This window comes from Semicossyphus pulcher, unplaced genomic scaffold (assembly GCF_022749685.1).
Source record: "Semicossyphus pulcher isolate SPU_LCO1_2020_fin unplaced genomic scaffold, fSemPul1.0.p SCAF_7, whole genome shotgun sequence".
Classification (NCBI taxonomy): domain Eukaryota; kingdom Metazoa; phylum Chordata; class Actinopteri; order Labriformes; family Labridae; genus Semicossyphus; species Semicossyphus pulcher.
This window is the reverse complement of record NW_027211748.1, coordinates 2,281,288-2,301,129: the sequence shown is the minus strand read 5'-3', so window position 1 is coordinate 2,301,129 and position 19,842 is coordinate 2,281,288. Positions and strand designations below refer to the sequence as shown.

General features: G+C 41.4%; 1 protein-coding gene across 1 annotated transcript; it reads left to right on the top strand.

The window, feature by feature from the left end:
* The first annotated feature begins 2,509 nt into the window (after nt 1–2,509).
* LOC138612138 (M1-specific T cell receptor beta chain-like) lies at nt 2,510–14,096 on the top strand. Its single transcript, XM_069685451.1, has 5 exons — nt 2,510–2,546; nt 2,738–3,046; nt 11,771–11,821; nt 13,227–13,535; nt 13,651–14,096. Exons 1-5 carry the CDS (start codon nt 2,510–2,512, stop codon nt 13,842–13,844), a joined length of 900 nt encoding a protein of 299 aa, XP_069541552.1. The 3' UTR covers nt 13,845–14,096.
* The last annotated feature ends 5,746 nt before the right edge of the window (nt 14,097–19,842 follow it).

The window sequence follows — 19,842 nt, the reverse complement described above, 5'->3', positions numbered from 1 at the left end:
ACCGCAAGGGCAGACTCAGCCGTGTCTGAATTTTCTGACCCCGGTGACTCCTTCGATAACTTAGAAGTCGCGTTGGTGGACTTGACTGAAGGTATGCTACCTGGCTATGTATCCCAAGTGCAAAATATTAATCCTGCCTCTTAATAATATCCCTCTTCTTATCGGTAAAGACCTCCTCAACCGTTTCGAGCCCCTAATCGACTTTAAATGCTTAAAGATATGGGCACAGGTAACTCTGCCTATGTCCTTGTCCCAAAACATTGGACCTCAATGCTATACCTTGGCAGCTGAAGATGCTGGAACCACATCTTATTGTGTCCCGCTTGACCAACCAGAGGCCAAAGAGGGCGATGAAGGACCAACACTCACATGGCCTTCAGAAGAACATTTGAAACACGAGTTGTTCTTATGTGTGTTGAGCGGCCCCTCGACTTCAGATGAATACTGCCCACAGGTAGTAAATGGTATCAGTCTTGAGGGAACCCAGGTGGATTCTTTGGTTGGGCCTGATTTCCCTCCCTGCCCTCCCGAACCAATGGTCTGCGCTGTCACTCAGTCCCGTGCAGCAGCTATGCCGTGCTCGGACCCAGCTACTGCGGCCCACGCCACCCCAGCCGCATCTGTTGGCCACTCGGTGGCGCCTACATTCTCTGATCCAGACCTCGTGTCCCTTCAGAAGCTTGACCCGGCAGTCCATCGCATGTTCCTCCATATCTTGGATCCTTCAGCCCACCCTCTCTCTGCCGCGGACCTCGATTCGGTCCCTGAGTTGAAACAACTCTTTGACTCACGTTCTCGCTTGCGGGTGATCAAGGGTCTCTTGGTTTATGTTTCTGAACCACACACTTCTTCTGCGTTTGTGGTGCCTCAGAACCACAGGGGGGTGATGCTAATGCATGCCCATAACTCACCCTGTGCAGGCCACAGAGGCATCAAGGCAACCTACACAACACTCAGATAAGTCGCCTATTGGCCACACATGAGAAATGACGTAGCAGATTACATCAAAGGCTGTTTGGTCTGTTGCCAGTTTCAGCCGTCAAACCCGCTCCATAGGGCCCCCTTACAACGAAGGGGCATCTCTTTCCCCTGGTCGGACCTCCAAATCGACTGGGTGGGACCTCTGACCAGATCAGCCAGAGGTAACAAGTACTTCCTCACTGTCACCTGTGCATTCACTAAATGGTTGGAGTGTTTGCCGGCCATGAATGACACAGCCGAGACAACTGCTGCATTCGTCGACTGGCAGTGACTGCCTTTCACCGGGTGGAGACCCGTTGCGGAGCCCTTGACGCCGCCGACTGGAACAAACTACAGCTGGACCCCACCGGAGAAGCCCTCTGACAACGCTGCAACAAGTGGGCATAAAACACCCGACACTGCTGTGATCAAAAGTTGATGTAGCGTATAATGTTTTGAAATTTCACCATTCCAAATTTAGAGATCTAAGTGATATCCGACCCGTCCATTTATCCGCCATAAACTAAATCAAATCATATTCTTTATCACTATCGCCAAGTTAGTACTTTAGTTCATAACCAGGTATCAATTTTCTTTAAGTGTTTTATATTCATTGTATGCTCACTTATCCACTTAGTAATCATCATTTTATTATAAATAAAAGGTCTTCTGATCAAAGTCGTTGTCTGCCTATATTGGTCATAACAGAACTATGGTCAATGTGTTCAGATCTTACTAAAAACATAACGAGACTGATACATTTTCCTGTAATCCTATCTGTTTATTTTCCCCCTAATCGGAGGTGGTGCCCCTTTCAACGAGAGTAAATTCCTAATCCAAAAAGGTAGTTACCGCTACACTAATGAAGAGATGAACAACAGAATACAAAATAAGATGTGAGACTGTGAGTTTTGTGGATTTGGACTATCACAGGTCAGTGTCTTTGTTACTGTGTTCACCAGCAGCCTGATTGTGTTTGTGCTAACATTTGATTTCTGCTTCATTGTGAGTCCGATTTTTTGTCTGCTGTCAGATTCAAATGGAGACAAAGAAACTCGTCAATGAATCACTTCAGAGAAACAGAGAAGTCTGTGAAAAGAATCATTTCAAAGCAAAGATTAAAACTTTAATAATAAATGAATCACGTCTGCTGACTGACTTTGTCTTCTCTTCAGAAACAGACGTTTAAAGATTGAACACAGACTTTAAACTTTCTACATCAAAGATACAAAATAAATGTTTCTGCCTTGAATTAAATATTTTCACTTTTAAAATAACTGTTTGTAATTGTCGTCTTTCTTATGCACCTGTAGTCATTCTAACTCTGTAAACTCCTCGGCTCCGCCCCCTCTCCCCTTTAAACCTCAGACTCTTCTGAAACCACACAGCAGCTTTAAACAAGCTGTCAATCATCAACAAGGCCTGATCTGCCTGCTGCAGGGGCTGATGGGAGGTCTGAGGACCTGTTAGAAACCACGAGGCCCTCGTCTGATCTCACAGCTCGTCCTGGTTCTTCTCAGGTTCACCAGAGGAAACACTGCTGCACAAAATGCTTCTCCTCCCAGCTGCAGCTCTGTGCTGTGTGTGTTCAGGGGAGTGTTTCCAGCCAATCAGGAGCCAACAAACTCACCCTTCAACAAACCAACCCTGTCTCCTTGAAGTGACATTAATGTATTTAACTATTTAACTATGTACTGTTGAATATAAGTGTCATTATTAAGTGATAGGGCTGAACAATTACCATCACACTAACCTCCATCTATCTGTCTCTTTACAGCGCTGGTTGCCATGGCAGCAGAGCTCAAACAGGACAGTTTATCATTGACCAGGAAAGTTGCAGAAAAAGTCTCCTTCAGCTGTGGAGGCACAAACCAGTGTGATGATGACTATGTACACTGGTACCAGAAGAAAGACACAGAAACATTTAAATGGATTCTGTATATTGATAAGAGTGATGGTCGCATAAACAAGAATGTCTACAATCATCCTCAGAAAGATGATTTCTCAGCTGTGAATAAACAGAACGGCTGTGAGTTGCAGATCCAGAAGGTTAAACTCTCTCATTCAGCCTCCTACTACTGCTCCTGTTCTGTTCCCACAGTGAGAAATGATGCGAGCAGCCTGAACAAAAACCAGCAGATGAACAGATGTCAGATAATGTTCGTGACAGGAAGACAGCAGAAACCACTGCCCAGGTTCACATAGTTCACCTCCTTTACAAACAGAACAAACTGAGTTCACTTTTTTACTTGTGTCAGAATTATATTTATTATCATGTCTTTATTTATATTCTCAGATATTCCAGCAGGTTTATTGTTGTGCCCACAATGAGGACAAAACAGGACAAAATCAGAAACACAATGTAACAAAATAAAGACACAAAAATAAGTCATAACTAAATGAAAACAGACTGTGGATGAAAAATTAGATTAACAAAATATTACACAAAAAATATTACTAAAATATTTGTTTCTTAATCCATTTGACAGATAAAAATATTGTGCTTCATTTTGCTGCTGGAATAAAGTCCTTCCTCCCTCTCTATACTAATCACTTGTTGATTGTTTGGTTGCTATAAGAAAAAGCTCAGCCTGAATCGCCCCCCTTTGACAAGTTAAAGGTAAAGGTGAAACATTTCCCATGATGCAACTCATTTCTCCATAGCAACCCCACACACATTACCATGATTGGTTCCTGACACATGTGACGTATGACCCCATGCCTGTCTGAATGTTTCTGACAGACTCAGCCATGACTGTTGACTTTTTACATGGCTTCAGAAATGTCTTCAACATGTTGATGAAAACAGCACATAGATGTGTTAGAAATGTTTTATACTAGATTTTCACTGGGGGGGAGGGGGTCTTTGTGTAATTGAAGTTCGACTGGTCATCAGTTGTGGCAGTAGGCATCACTGGTTGTCACACAGACAGATGCAATGAAAAAACAAACATGAACACATCTTAGACACATCAAACTCCTCAGAGTTACAAGTATCATGAAGGCTTCTGTTGAGGCTCTGTGTGTGTTCCAATTAAACAGTGAGGAGATGATCCTCATCATCCTCTCATTGATAGATGATATCGTATTGAGACTATCTCTCCACCCCTTTACATATTCCATATGGGGAATGATCCCCCTGCCGTCAGAGTACGTATCCCTATTCCGATGTATTGCTTGCAGTCCTCGCGAGCTACCGCGTCCGGGGTCACCCTGGTTGTATATATCCCTGAAGGCCGGCTAACAGCAGGTTGAACACCTCGACTCCCTGTCAGGCTGGCGTCTCTCTGCCTCCGGTGAGGGTAACTGAGACGTGATACGGACTTATTTCTCAAGGTCCTCGCGAGCTAACGCGTCTGTCCAGTGGAAATACACAATTCCCTGTGTATTGCTGGGGCCAGCTAAAGGTCTGAGTAAAGGGTCCAGTAGGGGAAGGGAAATGCAATACGGATGTATTGCACACGGTGTTTGGAAGCTAACGCGTCCACAATGCCAGCGTAACGTGGCCTTTAGGGATGGGCGATATCAAACTTTTTTAATTCGATACGATTCCAATACTTTTTGTTACAATTTGAACGATACCGAGACTGATTGTTTCTGAAATGTGTCTGTGATTTCTCAAAATAATTGTCTTTTATTTTAATTTAAAATCACTGGACTGAAAGGCAAATCATATGCATCATACTGACCATTGATAACACTTCTTACAAAAGCAAACATGAGTACGATTAAATCAAAATATTTGTGCTCATGAGTTAAAAACACATTTTAGATTTACTGATTAACTATAGTGATGCTTTTATTCTGATTACCCTCATATCACAATGAAATTGTGATGATGATGTTGGCCTGAAAACGTTATGAAGCAGTGTTCATGTTCAAGTGTTCACTTTGGCAACTATTTTAGATTCAGTCTCAGTCTTCAGACGAAAATGTGAATTAGTTTTATTCACATTATATTTTTTATTACCCTCTCAGTGTAAAGATGATCTTCATCACTCTCTCAGCGTATAGATGATCTTCATCACTCTCTCAGCGTATAGATGATCTTCATCACTCTCTCAGTGTATAGATGATCTTCATCACTCTCTCAGCGTATAGATGATCTTCATCACTCTCAGTGTATAGATGATCTTCATCACTCTCAGCGTATAGATGATCTACTATATTTAAAGTAAATATTATCTGAAGCAATCAGGAAACAATGAAAGGAGGAAGACAGGAAGAGGTCAGATTTCTTGCATCACTCGCTGAATGCACTGCTGTAACTTCAATCAATCAATCAAATCAATCAAATTTAATTAGTACAGCGCCAAATCATAACCAGAGTTATCTCGAGACACTTTACAGAAAGAGCAGGTCTAGACCGACTCTTTGTTATGTTATTTAAAGAGAGGCCCAACATGAATCACCATGAGTAGCGCTTAGCAATATTCAGCACATTGGCAGAAAAACGTCCTTTTAACAGGCAGAAACCTCGAGCAGAACCAGACTCATGTTGAACAGCCATCTGCCTCGACTGGATGGGCCGAGAATGGGATAGAAGGAGATGCAGGATAGAGACGGGCAAAGAGAGCAACAACAACATATGTTCTTGTTACATGAACAACAACAGGTAATACATACTTATGGTTACAATGCCAATAATCGTGGTACACTAGTGTGAAAATTTGCGAAAAAATAAATTAGCGTGAGAAGCAGAGTAATGATAAAGGCTGTAGTAATAGTAATTGTAACGGTTGGAGTTAACAGGTCTACTATTAGCATTAGCAGCAACAATAATGATACTATGGGGAAGACTGATGTTAGTAGTTGTTGCAGTCGAGCAGGTCCACAGCAACAGATGGTCTGCAGCAACGATCCCCAGGAACCTTCAAGACAAGGGAGCACAAGAACTCCCGGGAAGATATATGGTTAGTAATGTTAATGGGCGGATGTGGCTCAGTGGTAGAGTCGGTCGTCTTTCAATCGGAAGGTCGGAGGTTCTGAACCCCAAATTGCTCCAGGTGGCATAGCCAACTGGTATGAATGTGATATCTGATTGACAGTTGATTGACAGTTGTAGCAGCCTCTGCCATCAGTGTATAAATGTGTGTGTGAATGGGTGAATGTGATATGTAGTGTAAAAGCAGCTTTGATTGGTTGCAAAGACTAAGCTATATAAGTACAGTCCATTTGCCAATGGGACCAGAAGATACAGAGTTAATGAGCTGCATTAATATGACAGAGAGAGAGAGAGAGAGAGAGAGAGAGAGAGAGAGAGAGAGTGGGAGAGCGACAGAGATTTATTTTTTTTTTTTTTGATTTTTCAAACCACCTTTATTTGCTCACAGATCCAAAACAAACAGCAGTAAGTTGCTCAAATTCCGACAGAAATAATCACCTTGCAAAATATACAGTTAAGTCAAAATTAACCCAGTAAATGTCCAAACAGCAGCTTATTCTCCTCCACTGAACACAGCACATCACTCAGACACCATGTATCTTTAAACTGATCTAAGTTTTGTGTTAGATTGAAGAAATTAAAATCTGTCCTCAGCCGAGCTGTCAACATCCGACAGAAAATCAGTCTGACATCAGTGTCCAGAGAACTCTCTAGTTGGTTTCTCCTGCTGATATAAATGGCCATTTTGGCCTGACCTATCAGGAAGTTTAACAGCTGACATTTAGATCTAGTTTTCTTATTGTACCTGTGACACAGAATGCATGTTTGATGTGAGAAAACCTCACGAAACATAGAAAACAAAGTGCTCAGCAGGTGAAACAGAGCAGAGAGACGTGCACACTCTAGGAAACAATGAAACACAGTTTCCCTCTGAGCACAGAAAGGACAATCACACCTAACATCTGGATTAATCACACAAAAGCATTAACAGGAAGCACAGCGTGCAGAAGCCTCCACTGTAGATCTCCCACCCTCCTGGTTAACGGTGCTTTATACAGTGCTCTCCACTCAGGCCTCTGAGCCTGTGTGAGGACCAGGTGAGCTCTCCAAGGAGTGTCCACCTGACCCGCCAGCTTACGCTGGTTCAGAACTTTAACCAATAAATGATACATACTTTTACCTGTCATAGTCCTCAGTGTGTACTCACTGTTCACATTCAACATGAAATCATCAGCACATTCAAACACAGGAAACATTTTAAGCTCAGGAAAAGGATCAGAGTCATCGGCTGCTTTCAGCCCTGCACCGTGTGCAGCAGCTAAATCCCTCTCCAAGTCTGTCAGCTGATGTTTCCAGCCTGCCAGCAGGTGGCTGATGATCCTGACAGACCTGACCTCGATACGGGAGGCCAGACCTGCCGCATTGTCCAGAGAGGGGCCGCACAAGTCCATCACCCGGCCCAGTGTAACAATCCCGGCCTCACATAGTCTCTGAAGCAGGGACGGCCCTGCTTCACACCTGAGCCGAGTCCCGTAGACCACCGGCTCCTTCAGAAGCCAAAGAACAGAGTCACAGCAAGTCTTTCTCTCTTTTTTAAACAGAATCCACACTTTAAACAGTCCTCAATAGAAAACCGGCAGATTGTTCAGCTTAAATCCACTCAGCTCCATTAAAAACAGCGACTCTGCTAGTCCCAGTCCACCACAGTGCTCCAGAATGGCTGGAGACACAGGTCTCCAGACCAGGTCTTCAGGTCCAGACAGCAGTCTCTGAATGAATTGGAGCCTGAAAGCAGCTCCTCTGCTCGCCATTTGTACCAGTCCGTGGCCTCCTTCATCCTTAGGCAGGAAGAGGACGCTCTGCGGGACCCAGTGAAGGCGGTCCCAGAAGAAATCCACCAGGACTGCCTGCACCTTGGACAGCAGGAGGGTCCACACACGCTAAACGATGCCACAACATGGAGGACACAAGGTTATTGATAACAAGGACACGACCTTTAAACGACATTTTTGGTAAAATCCATTTCCATTTGTCCAGCTTGGCCTGGACCTTTTCCAGAAGGTTCTCCCAGTTCTTGGAAAGAAAGGATTCGTCTCCGAGATAAACTCCCAGATACCTCAGTCCTCCTCTCTCCCAACCCAGGCCTACTGATAACACTAGCTTCCTGCTCAGCCCACCCCCCACAGCTAAAGACTCGCTTTTCAGCCAGTTGACTTTCGCTGAGGAGATGTGACCAAAGTCAACAGTTTGATACAGTACATTAATGTCCTCCTGTTTTTTAACAAAGACAATAACATCATCAGCATATGCAGACAGAAACAAGGGTTTTTTAAGACCTGGAAAAGAGAAACCAGACAGCTGTGACCTCAGTCTGTGTAAAAGAGGCTCTATGGCCAGAGAATATAACATCCCTGACAGGGAGTAGCCCTGTCTGACGCCCCTCAGGACTTTAAAGGGAGCACCTAAAGCACCGTTAACCTTCAGTACACTCTCAATGTCATGGTATAAGACCCTGATCTTGGCTATAAGACCAGAGCTGAACCCAAAAGCTTGCAGCGTCCGCCACAAGTATTGGTGTTCAACCGGTCCAAGCCTTTTCTTGGTCCAGAGAAATCAGACCAAGCTCACAGCCCAAAGAACCAGAGAGGTCCAAAACGTCCCGAATCAGAGCGATGTTGTCAGTTATCAACCTGCTGGGTACGCAGTACGTCTGGTCTCTGTGAATGACCTGCTCCATCACTTTCTTTAGCCTCATGGCCAACACCTTCGACAACAGTTTATAATCTGTACACAGTAAGGACACGGGCCTCCAGTTCTTAATATCCTGCAGGTCTCCTTTCTTTGGGAGCAGGGTGAGGACAGCTCTCCTGCAGCTCAGAGGCAGCCGCCCCTTACTCAAACTGTCTCTGAGGACACACAACAAATCTTCACCCAGCACGGGCCAGAAAGTCTTATAAAAATCAGCAGGGAGGCCGTCTATCCCCGGAGCCTTCCCGCTCTGCAGGGCCTCCTGCAGCTCCTGAGCAGAGAGCAGAGCCTCCAGCTCCACATTGTCCCCCTCACAGACCTGAGGCAGACCCTTGAAGAAGGACGTGGCCACCTCAAGCTCCTCCTGGAGCTCAGCTTTATAAAGTCCTCTGTAGAAGTCTGTCACACACTGACGGATCTCAGCAGAGTCATGCTGCAGCTGTCCGGTGTCAGACAGCAGAGAGTGCATCAGTCTCTTCTGTCCATTTTTACGCTCCAGACCAAAGAAGAAGTGAGAGGGAGCGTCCATCTCAACGATGTGCTGGAAACGTGAGCGGGCCAGAGCGCCCTGAGCAGAGATACCCAGGAGGTCAGACAGAGCTGATTTTTTTCCTTTGAGAACTTGAATATGTTCTCGACCTTCTGTGGAGTCTGCTAGATGTTGAAACTCCACCACTTCTCTCCCCAGAGCTCTAATAGACTGGGCCATGTCCTTTGTGACATTGAAAGTGTACTGTAGACAAAGCTGCTGGATCTGAGCTTTGCCTACATCCCACCACTGCTGTAAAGAGCTAAAATCAGACTGTGTTTCTCTGACATGACTCCAGAAAGACTTAAAGGCTTTTTCAAACATGCGATCAGATAACAGAGAGGTGTTAAAGTGCCAGTACGCACTCTTACATTTAACATTTTTAATAGACAACACACAATGTACCATAGAATGATCAGTGAAACCCACTGGACTGATGGAAACACCTTTACAAACACTGAAATGATGTTTGAAACAGGACAGTCTGTCCAGTCTGGCTAAAGACAGACAGTTATCTCTGCTGTGAACCCAGGTAAACTGTCTCTGAGCAGGATAAAAACGTCTCCACACATCACAGAGTTCAAACCCTTCAACAAGTTTTAAAAGAGCACGACTAGAAGCAGCGTGTGGTTCCTGATGGTTCCTGTCTAACTGAGGGTTCTCTGTACAGTTAAAATCACCTCCCAGGAACAGGAACTCGTCACTGCTGCAGTTAGCAAGAACATCCTTCAATACATCTAGAAAAAGCACTCTGTCTAACCCAACGGTGGGAGCGTAGACATTAATGAAGACCATCCTCACACTCTCAAAGACAGCACGGACTTTTAACATCCGGCCGGGAACGGTCTCTTCCACAGAGCAGGAAACAGGTAAAAAGCCTGTAGAGAAAAGGATCCCCACACCTGCACTGTTACTGCTCCTGTGGCTGAGGAACAGCTCCCCCCTCCACTCCCTCCTCCACTCTGTCTCATTATCAGGAGTGCTGTGGGTCTCCTGAAGGAAAACCACAGTTAACCCTTTAGACTGAATAAGAGAGAAGAGAGCAGCTCTCTTTACATCTTCTCTCGCACCGTTAATGTTTAAAGAGCCGATCTTTACATCACACATGATAAGGCTGCATGTAAACAACAACAACAACAACAACAAGGGCAACGAAAAAAGAAGAGAGGAAACATCTTTAATCATCTTTATCTATCTGTGCCCGCACTTTCACCAACAGTTTCTTCAGCCGGTAAGTCTCCGGGTCAGTGAAAGACGGCTGCCCAAGCCTTCCTGACTTCCTCAAGAAAAACTTGATGGAGTCATGAAACAGCTGCAGGTCTGGAAAATGTTCCTCCACCTTCACAGCCCTCAAACCCTTTGTGATCTTAAGAAACGATCGGATTCTGGAGAAAGGGTAACCACTGTGTGTTTCTGCCTGCATGTTCTCAGAGTCAGTCACTCTCCTGTGTGCTCACCTGAGAGCTGTGAGTGAGCTGTGTGTCCTGTGAGTCCTGCAAGGTGTGTGTGTCAGTGTGTGAGCTGTATGAGTGCTGTTGTGTGTCAGTGTGTGAGCTGTATGAGTGCTGTTGTGTGTCAGTGTGTGAGCTGTGTGTGTCCTGTGTGGCTTCCTCTGGCTGAGAGGAGGAGCGCTGTGGGTCTTTATTGACACTTTTGTCATCTTTGCACTGGTAACTTTAGTTTCTGGAGTTTTTCTTTTGATAGCTATTTTTAATAAATCCTCCTCCATCACACTGTCCTCCTCCACATCCAACACAGCCTCAGCCACCCTGGTGGCAGTCTGTCCAGCCAGCTCCTTTACCAGAGTCTGAACTCGCTCTGAGAGGTGACATCTTTCCCAGTCTGCTCCTTCACCTGTTCACTGTCTGCAGATCTGTGTGTGTCTGTGTGTGTGTCTGTGTATGTGTCTGTGTGTGTGTCTGTGTGTGCAACGGTGTGTGCAACGGTGTGTGTGTTGTGTGCTTTGTCATTAACAACACTCTGTGTCTCGCGCTGTGCTTCATTCAGCGACCCACGCTGCGCGTCGCTCAGCGCCTCGTGCATCAGCATCACTTGTTGTTCATTCAGACTGCCACCTTACACCAACAATTGCTTATAACACTAAACACAAAATACAGCTGAGCCTGACTGACAGGTAAAGTGAACTTTCTAGTGGTTTAATTTACACGGTCAATATTACAAATCATACATTTGCCTCTAAGGACTTTACAATCTGTACAACACAACATGCAGCATCATTAGATCCATGAACAAGACGTGCAATAAAAGAAAAGACCAACTAACAAAATAACAACATGGAAAATGAATGCTCAGTTCATCCTCATGCTCCAACTGAAGGTGGCGCTACACGAAACGTCAGAATCAACAAGGTGATTCATTTCATCCTCAGGAGACCAAGAACGTCTGTACAACGTTTCATATGAATCCATTCATCCATCCTTTGGCTCCAGTCCAATCCATGTGGACTAAAGAAGTGGACCAACAGACATTAGCATCAATAGAGGAACACTGCTAGGAAAATATCAAAGAAGAGACATTTATGTCGACATGAACATCAGAGGAAGACATGAGCTGTAATCTGATCCTGGTTCACAATTTGTTCAGCAGCACACAGGTTTTTGTATCAGTTGTTTTCACTGTGGGGGGAGGCAGCTGGTACTACCTCATCTTTGGCTCTGGAACGAGACTGTTTGTTACAGGTAAGAATAAACATTTATTGTCTTCAGTTGTTTATTGAACAAGTCTGAAATGTGTTTTTAATTCGTTTTTGCTGCTTGAGACATTCCATGTTAAATGTGTATAATTGGTGGATATTTTCTGCAGCCATGCAGCTATTGTGACTAAAAATGTTCCTAACCTGTGAAAAGATGTTCAAATGTGAAACAGCTCAGGATGTTCTTTATTCTGCAGCCGATAAAACTGGTTCATAGTCTGAGTCTGATATAAGCAATGTTACAGATATCACTATTTAATGTTCTGTTATTCAGCAACTACTGTTCTTTGGTAACAAAAAAAAAAAAGCTCATATCTTGAAATATGTTGTAAAAAAATATTCAATCATTCTGAGACTCTAAAATTAACTTCACAACTGGTATTTATATGTCTATAAATAAAACTACCACGCCTTTTCTCATTTATATATTTCTATAGCTTCACAAAGAAAGGCACAAATGTTAAAATATCAATACTTTTACAGACTTTATAATCTTAACGTGATTTTATATTTAAAACTCTGCTCGGGAATCATTTAAAACTTTATTTCATATTAAAAATCACAGTAAACTTTATTCACATTTCATAACATAATTAAAATACTGTTAATGAAAATCATTATGAAATGATTGTTGTATTGATTTGTTTCTTTAGTATTAACCTGTAAATATTTAATGTTAGTGAAATGATCATGTTTTCTGTCAAGGTCAATATGTAACTAATAATAATGAGCACAATATCACTATTACAGAAAGAAATGTTTATATTCTCAGAAAATACATTTCATGAATATATTAAATTGTATTTTGTCATTATTTGATACCTTAAACATTTTATTTTTAATAAAATGTTCTTTCATTTTTAATAATCATATTTTAGTAATGTTTTATATAAATGTTTTAATTTGAAAATCTTAAAGAATATTGATGCTTAGAGCAAAGTAAGTGTACAACATGTTGATATATTGTAATAATGACTAATTACTATTATCATGCTTGTGTTTCACATATACCATATGTGACATTAAATAATAAATGTGTTTGCTAAGAGATTAATACAGTTCATGATCTAAAATTGGAGCTGTGTTGATGCGTGATTTAGAGACCACAGTCCATGTAGTTTTCAGGATCAGACTGAATGCAGTGCTGGAAGCTGCTGGTGACTGTGTGAATACACATATTTTATATAATATTGTTTTTCATATTTTTATTGTTTATTTGATCTTTTCTTTAAGATCCTTGACAGTAACAATACTGCTGTTTACTAGCTTTGTACTTTTTACTCTGTTTCTATGTTCATTGTTTTCCTTGTATGTGTAAACGTTTACTTGGCAATAAACCTGATTGTGATTGTGAATGTGTGTGTGCTACTTGTCGCTCGATCAAACTTCAGATGAGCAGGTGGTGAAGCCCGTGGTGAGCGTGTACCCGGCAGCACCCAGAGCCCACCTGGAGGGGAAGAGCTCCCTGCTGTGTGTGGCCTCAGCCATGTTTCCTCCTCTGGTCCAGTTCTCCTGGAAAAGACAAAAGGAGAATGGATGTCTGCAGGAGCTGCCCTCTGCTGACGGACGGCTGCTGAAGCTCAGAGAGTCTGGATGTACTGCCTCCATCTTGTCCATCCATCAGCAAGAGATAAGCTCGTATGAATACCGCTGCTACGTGCAGCATGAGGGCGGCAGGGTGGAGGCGCAGACAGAAACAGGTAATGAAGGCTTGGTGACTGTGTTCAGCACTGATTCAGCTTCATTTGGTGATGATGTCAGAGAGAGGAGAGGAGCAGAGAGCTGACATTTTTTATAACTCCTTTCCTGTTTCAGAAGGTTCTACGCTTTCAACACCAGGACCCTCACCCTCACTTCCACCATCACTTCCACCATCACTTCCACCAGCCTCTTCTGTCCCGTCTCAGTACCAGGTGAAGCTGCTCCTGCTGCTGTACACGCTGCTGATAGTGAAGAGTCTGGTGTACTGCTGTGGACTCTTTGTGCTGACCATCCTCAGAAACAAGTGACCGTCCACCAACTGCACACATGCTGACTATTTTCTGCTCACCTTTTCTCACCATCATCTCATAAATCCATCTCATGTATCACTTTGATTATCAGTTAAAAATGTAAATCATGAATATATATGCAATGATTGTTCCATGTTTACTGATACACTGTAAGTTTGCATTACTAAGAGCAGATTTTGTAGTATAGTGCTAATCTGATTCTGTACATTATCTCTGCTTAATAAACTTCATTTGTATAATCGTTCACTTTCTGGTATATATTGTATTATTCAGTGTTTTACCTGTTCTTGTATTTCTTTTTAATATCAAATGCTGAGTGTTGACAGACACTTGATGGACTGAAAAATCAAAGAGTTGTACGAAGCTGTCGATATATTTTCACACACTGCTCAGAATAAATGTACAGGTAGATATGAACATGAGCATACACCTAAACAAGGACCAAGAAGCTCAACAAAGATAAGACAAAGATAAACTTAGAATGAGTCAGTGTGTGGATTGCCACCAGATTCATTGTTGAGTCTCTTTAACTATTGTGTCAGTGTGGATGTAAAGCCGTTCGCTTCAACTGCTCTGAAACCATTAGTGGCTTCATCAGTGGAGCTGAAGGCTTCATGTTTTTCATATTATTACAGTTTGAGATTAAATGCTTTGGTATACGTCGTGACTTTGCATAGACTGTCTTTTATGTTTCAATACAGAATCATAAACTGCTTTGCAAAGAAATTCAAAATGTATAATTATTAATTCACATATTACAATAAAAATAAAAATAAATGTAAAGCCAATGAATAAATAAACCCACATCTCCATATATGTTGTATTATGTTACAAGTTGGGGTCAGGCTGGAGAAACGTCCTTTTAACTGTCGCCCTTAAAGAATAAAAAAAATCTGCATAGTGTAATCTTTATACATAATAAGATGTTTGTAAGTCAGGGGACAATAGAAGTGAGGCTTTAAAAAGCTTAAAGCCACAATTATGTGCCATATAATGACGGCCGTGTGTAGTACAGACTGCTACACTGATCAAACTGAAGCTACAACCTCATTCACAGCAGATCAGTGTGTTAGTGGGGTTACAGAGGTGACTCTGACTAAGATGGACAGACCACTGTGACAGATGTGATGATCTTTGTCATCAACAATAACCAGATTATGAGACCGACAGTGAGAAAGAATACAGCAGTTTCTTTTTTCAGGGGGTGAAACAACAAGGAGAGATGTTTGTCTCCGTATTTTATGCTTCTGCTTTTATGTTGTGTTGATCTAACCAATGATAACAAATGTGCAACATATTGTTGATATTTTTGTACAAATTATAGTCGAGGAGTCATGGTCATTTAAAAAACACTTTGAGGGCAAAACCTTTTTTGTTTCTTTAAATGTACTTTTTTCGGCCTTTTCTGCCTTTATTTAGAGAGAGAGGACAGTGGAGAGTGTCAGCTGAGAGAGAGAGGGGATGACACGCGATGTAACTGCTGAGCTTAACAGGCGATGACTGAGGACTCCAGAAACACCAACATATTACAATTGTTTCATGTTCTAAAAATCTGAAAAGGGAATATAAATAATCAATAAACATATGAATAATGATATATTACATGAAAAGGCACATCACCAGGCACAGCTCTGAATTAATGATGGTTATGGGTTCATAATACATTTAGATGTAAGCCCGATGCGTCTCATGCAGACATATATATATATATATATATATATATATATATATATATATGTATGTATACATGCAGCATAAAGGAAACAGCCAAATATGCATTTAAAAACACACACACAGTATGAGACACTGTTGGCTGTGACAAAACATCAATATTTGTTTGTTTCTGCTGTTTCTGTTTTATTATTATTGTTATTTATTTTCCACCAACATACTACGAGCTAATAAGCAGTGTGAGAGCAGACTGCAGGGGCTGAACGTGTCTCCCTTCTTCAGTGTCTCAGCTCTGAGTTCATTATTTCTGCTGTTTCTCTCACACATTAATAACACAGATCAAAGCTGAGACAATGAGAACTGAGCGCAGACTAAACTTCCTGGAATGATTCTTTGTTTTCTTCTTCAACCACATTCAAATGTTGTAACTGTCATTGTGTTCTTAATGTGAAAAGCCTCAGTTAACGGTGAGAAGGCTGCAGAGCTGAAACCCACAGAGCTCGTCTGCTGCAAGAGAGGAAGTGTTGATAAGCTGCCAACAGTTTTTTATGAGTCTAATAACCACTGAGAAGAGAATCATATCTGCTGCTGTACACACTCATGGACTCCTCTCCCTCTCTCTACTTGTTTTTCTATCTCCTGTTGTCTGTATGAATCTGTCCACTGAGCTACAGATGTAACTGAACAGAGCTGATCCATGGTCATAGTTGATCAGGCCACACGGCTCTACATGCATAAAAAACACATTGCAACGTTTAACTATCATGGTATGAAATACAGCACTCTGAAGTGGAGTGATGACATGCTTTGAGATTTAAGATGCATTGTGAAGCTGCAACACAAGTTATTTAGTGAATTACTTTATGAGTCAAAACCTTGATGTGATCTGAACCGTGAGTTTTAACTGAATGTAGCGCAGAGACCAACAATGACGACCGACCTGAAGGTCACCTCCTCACATATAATGCTGAACACAATGAAGTATCACCTCCATCACTATTATTTTGGAGCTGCTTTGAGCTCTGTTATTTAAAATATAAAGACAAACTGCATCTTGTTTGCTGATTTCATGATTTCTGCTTGTCGTTTTGTCAAATCTCCTTTAATGGGAATAACTGTCAAACCTAAGCACACAAAGGTCAGGCTGTTGTTCCAGCTGTGACTCAGAGCACTTTGTTTAGTCTCAACAGACACGTCACACATTTATGTTGTTATATATTCTCCATTTTTAATTATAATAACTAATAATAATGATCTATGTTCTCTAAAATAATTTAAATTGTGGGATGTTTTATGTGAATTTATGCCATTAGATTTTTTGGATGAAGCAGACAAGATGAAGCTGTTATTAAGAAAATTGACAGCAGTGTAGAGGCCAGTGTAAAAGTGAATATTGATCATTTTCAGTAACCAGAGCAGCACAGATAATTCACACGAGGATCTCTGAATAAATACACAATATTAACCCTCAGACTTTAAAGGGATAGTGCAGAGTTTTTGAAGTTACACTGACTATAGAGAAGTACCTCATACAACCCCACTTCAAAAAATCCAAACAAACCTTTAAATGAGCGACAAAAAAACATTAAGTGAAGTCTTAAAATGATCCTCAGCTGTCTTTGAATATAAATGATGGATTCTATAAAAATGCATCATTATTTTCTTGTGTGTCTGGGGAAGGAGCCACATGCCTCCTGCTCTGATTGTGTGAGCACAGAATTTTAAATAACATGACACCCCATGATTTATGATAAAAACTGTTGGAAGAATGACATCATATTGTAACTGTATCACCAGACAAACATGTGTGACATAACATATCTCTTCACAGTGTTAGATGGTTGTTCCATGAATAGATTCGTTCTTCCATCATGACTTTATCATCACAAGGTGGATTTCTGTGTTTGCTGTTTCCTTTAAAGCCTTAAGTGGCCAGGCTCCAGCCTGGGCACTACTAATGGTTACTAAATCTCCACTGGTCACTAAAGGTGACGGAGCCTTTGCAGTTCGCGCCCCACAGCTGTGGAACTCCCTGCCTGGAGATCTCAGGCAGGCAAACTCAGTATACAGTATGCTTTCACTATATGCCTTGTTTTAATTGGAAAGCACTTGTAGCTTGTTTTTGATAAAGTGCTGTATAAATAAAGTTATTATTATAATTATTGTTTTTTGCTTGATCTAAATAAACCAGTACCAGATGTCGTCCCTCACCTTCTGGATTACTGACTACTGATGGAAAAATTCTTAGAGCCTGTAAAACCATCTTGAAGGTGAAAGTGAAATATATTATCAGAATGAAGAACTTATAATCTGTGTGAGAAACATATATCAAGTAGAATGTTTGAAATCAATGTGCTTCATGCTAAAAAATGATTAGTTTTACTGATTTGTAAAGATTCACTCTGACCTCTGGTCAGAAATAACCGTGTCACGAGTCAGATGTTTTCCAGACAGTAGCAAACAATAGCAGGTTTTTTTTTAGTAGAAACCAGACAACGCGGAAACTGGACATTTAATGGCTAAAAGTTCAGTTTCGTTGACACGGTTAAAAATAATCAGAGAATAGACGTAATATTAAAAAATGGGAGTTTCTGTGCATCTGTGAGCCCGCACCAGGCGGGGCGTCCTCAGGGAACAGAAGATCAGGCTGTGTGAATGCCTATTCAGTCTCTATTGCCCGGGCTCAGATTCTGGTTGTATTGTGGTTCTGTTTTTGGACTCAATAAAACTTTGTATCAGATCCTGCTTTTTCTCGTCTCATTTTTGAATGACTTCAGTTAGTTTTGAATCGGTTTTTGTTTCCAGATTTTAGATACGTATAGAGTTTAAATTGTCAGTGTTTGGAGAGGCCCAGGCCTCATCTGGCCCTTGGTCTGAGGCCTTTTCTGACACGACACTACCACAGTTTGTCCGCCTGGGCAGTGTTAAAGGGATGGTTCGGTTTGATTGAAGTGGGGTTGTATGAGATACTTATCACTAGTAAGTATACTACATACAGTGGATGCCGGTCAACATGGCCTGGGTGTTTAGAAACCGGCCGGAGTGCCGGCACGTAAGCTAGGCTATATGCCTCTGCAGATAGGGTCACTTTCACACGTCATTTGTCCACAAAAGGACGTCTCACCTAAAAATCAATAGCGGTATCGATTGTATGCTATATTTGAATAATTCACAGAGTTTTACTTTTCAGTAAGAAAAGTCTTTGTGTGGACCGCAACACATACGTGTTCCTACGCCTGCAGCATACAGTGTGGGATCAGCTGTTTGTAGAAGAGACAACAAACTGAAGAAAATATAATATTATGGAAACGACAAAGTGCCGCTCACTGTGGGGACAACACTTGCAGCAGTTTCACCTGAAAGTAGATCAGAAATTAACACCTTAGTTTCATCCTGACTTGATTATTGTAACTGTTGCACTAAAAGTAGAACATGTGAGCATACAGCACCAATTTTAACTTCATTTGCTCCTAATCAATGTCTGATAGGACTTTTTGTGGTTCAGATGGATGAATAGTCTCACTCCTTCACATCTAATATGTGATTTGTGGGTTTGTTTTTTTACATCACTTGAAATCAGGAATCAGAAACAAAAGACAAAACAGGAAGTGAAATTAAAAGAATATATAAAGCCAATAATTACACACATCCTATATAAACAAATGTAAAAGGCAGAGTCTAGAAACAGTAATATAGCATTAATAATGGTAGTAGAAGCAGTTGTAGTCCTATTAAAAGTAGCAGTAGAGTTTGGAACAGTGTGTGTGCAGACACTAGGGGGAGGCAGTGTGAAGGTTTTAATCTGCACTGAACAGACAGCAGTACTGTTATATACACTGTAATATCAGCTGATAACTGCAGGGAACTACATGAAGACAATTCAATACATGTTGTATAAAATCTTCTATGATATTATTATAAAATAAATCATTTAGTTTTCGCTCAGTCAGGACATTTGGTTGTGTCCTGAAAACAGCTGAAAATGTAGATACAGGTTTGTCTTTGATATCAACTTCTATAGAGGAGAAACTCAATCAGTATATATGAATGAAAACTACAACAGGTCACTTGTGTGTTTAACTTTATTTAAGTGTCAGCTGTTATCAACTGGTGACAACACTTAGCTGTGTATTTATTTGTAATATCAGCATTTAAATTAAATATTCTCATGTTAATTTGTTTATGATATTTGAGTCAATAACTCCAGACATAAGACAACCTGTTTGGATAATAATGAAAGTGAACAAGAACTCTTTAGTTTTTCTTTAGATCGCACAATGAACCCCAGCAGCAGAGAAAATATGATTTTCTTGATCAAAATTCA

What these genes read in the sequence shown, in the direction of transcription:
- LOC138612138 (XM_069685451.1), top strand. Translation starts at nt 2,510, where the DNA reads ATGCTTCTCCTCCCAGCTGCAGCTCTGTGCTGTGTGT. An exon ending in AGCCTCCTACTACTGCTCCT is followed by an intron (nt 3,047 to 11,770) that starts GTTCTGTTCCCA and finishes CTGTGGGGGGAG; the next exon opens with GCAGCTGGTACTACCTCATC. An exon ending in AACGAGACTGTTTGTTACAG is followed by an intron (nt 11,822 to 13,226) that starts GTAAGAATAAAC and finishes ATCAAACTTCAG; the next exon opens with ATGAGCAGGTGGTGAAGCCC.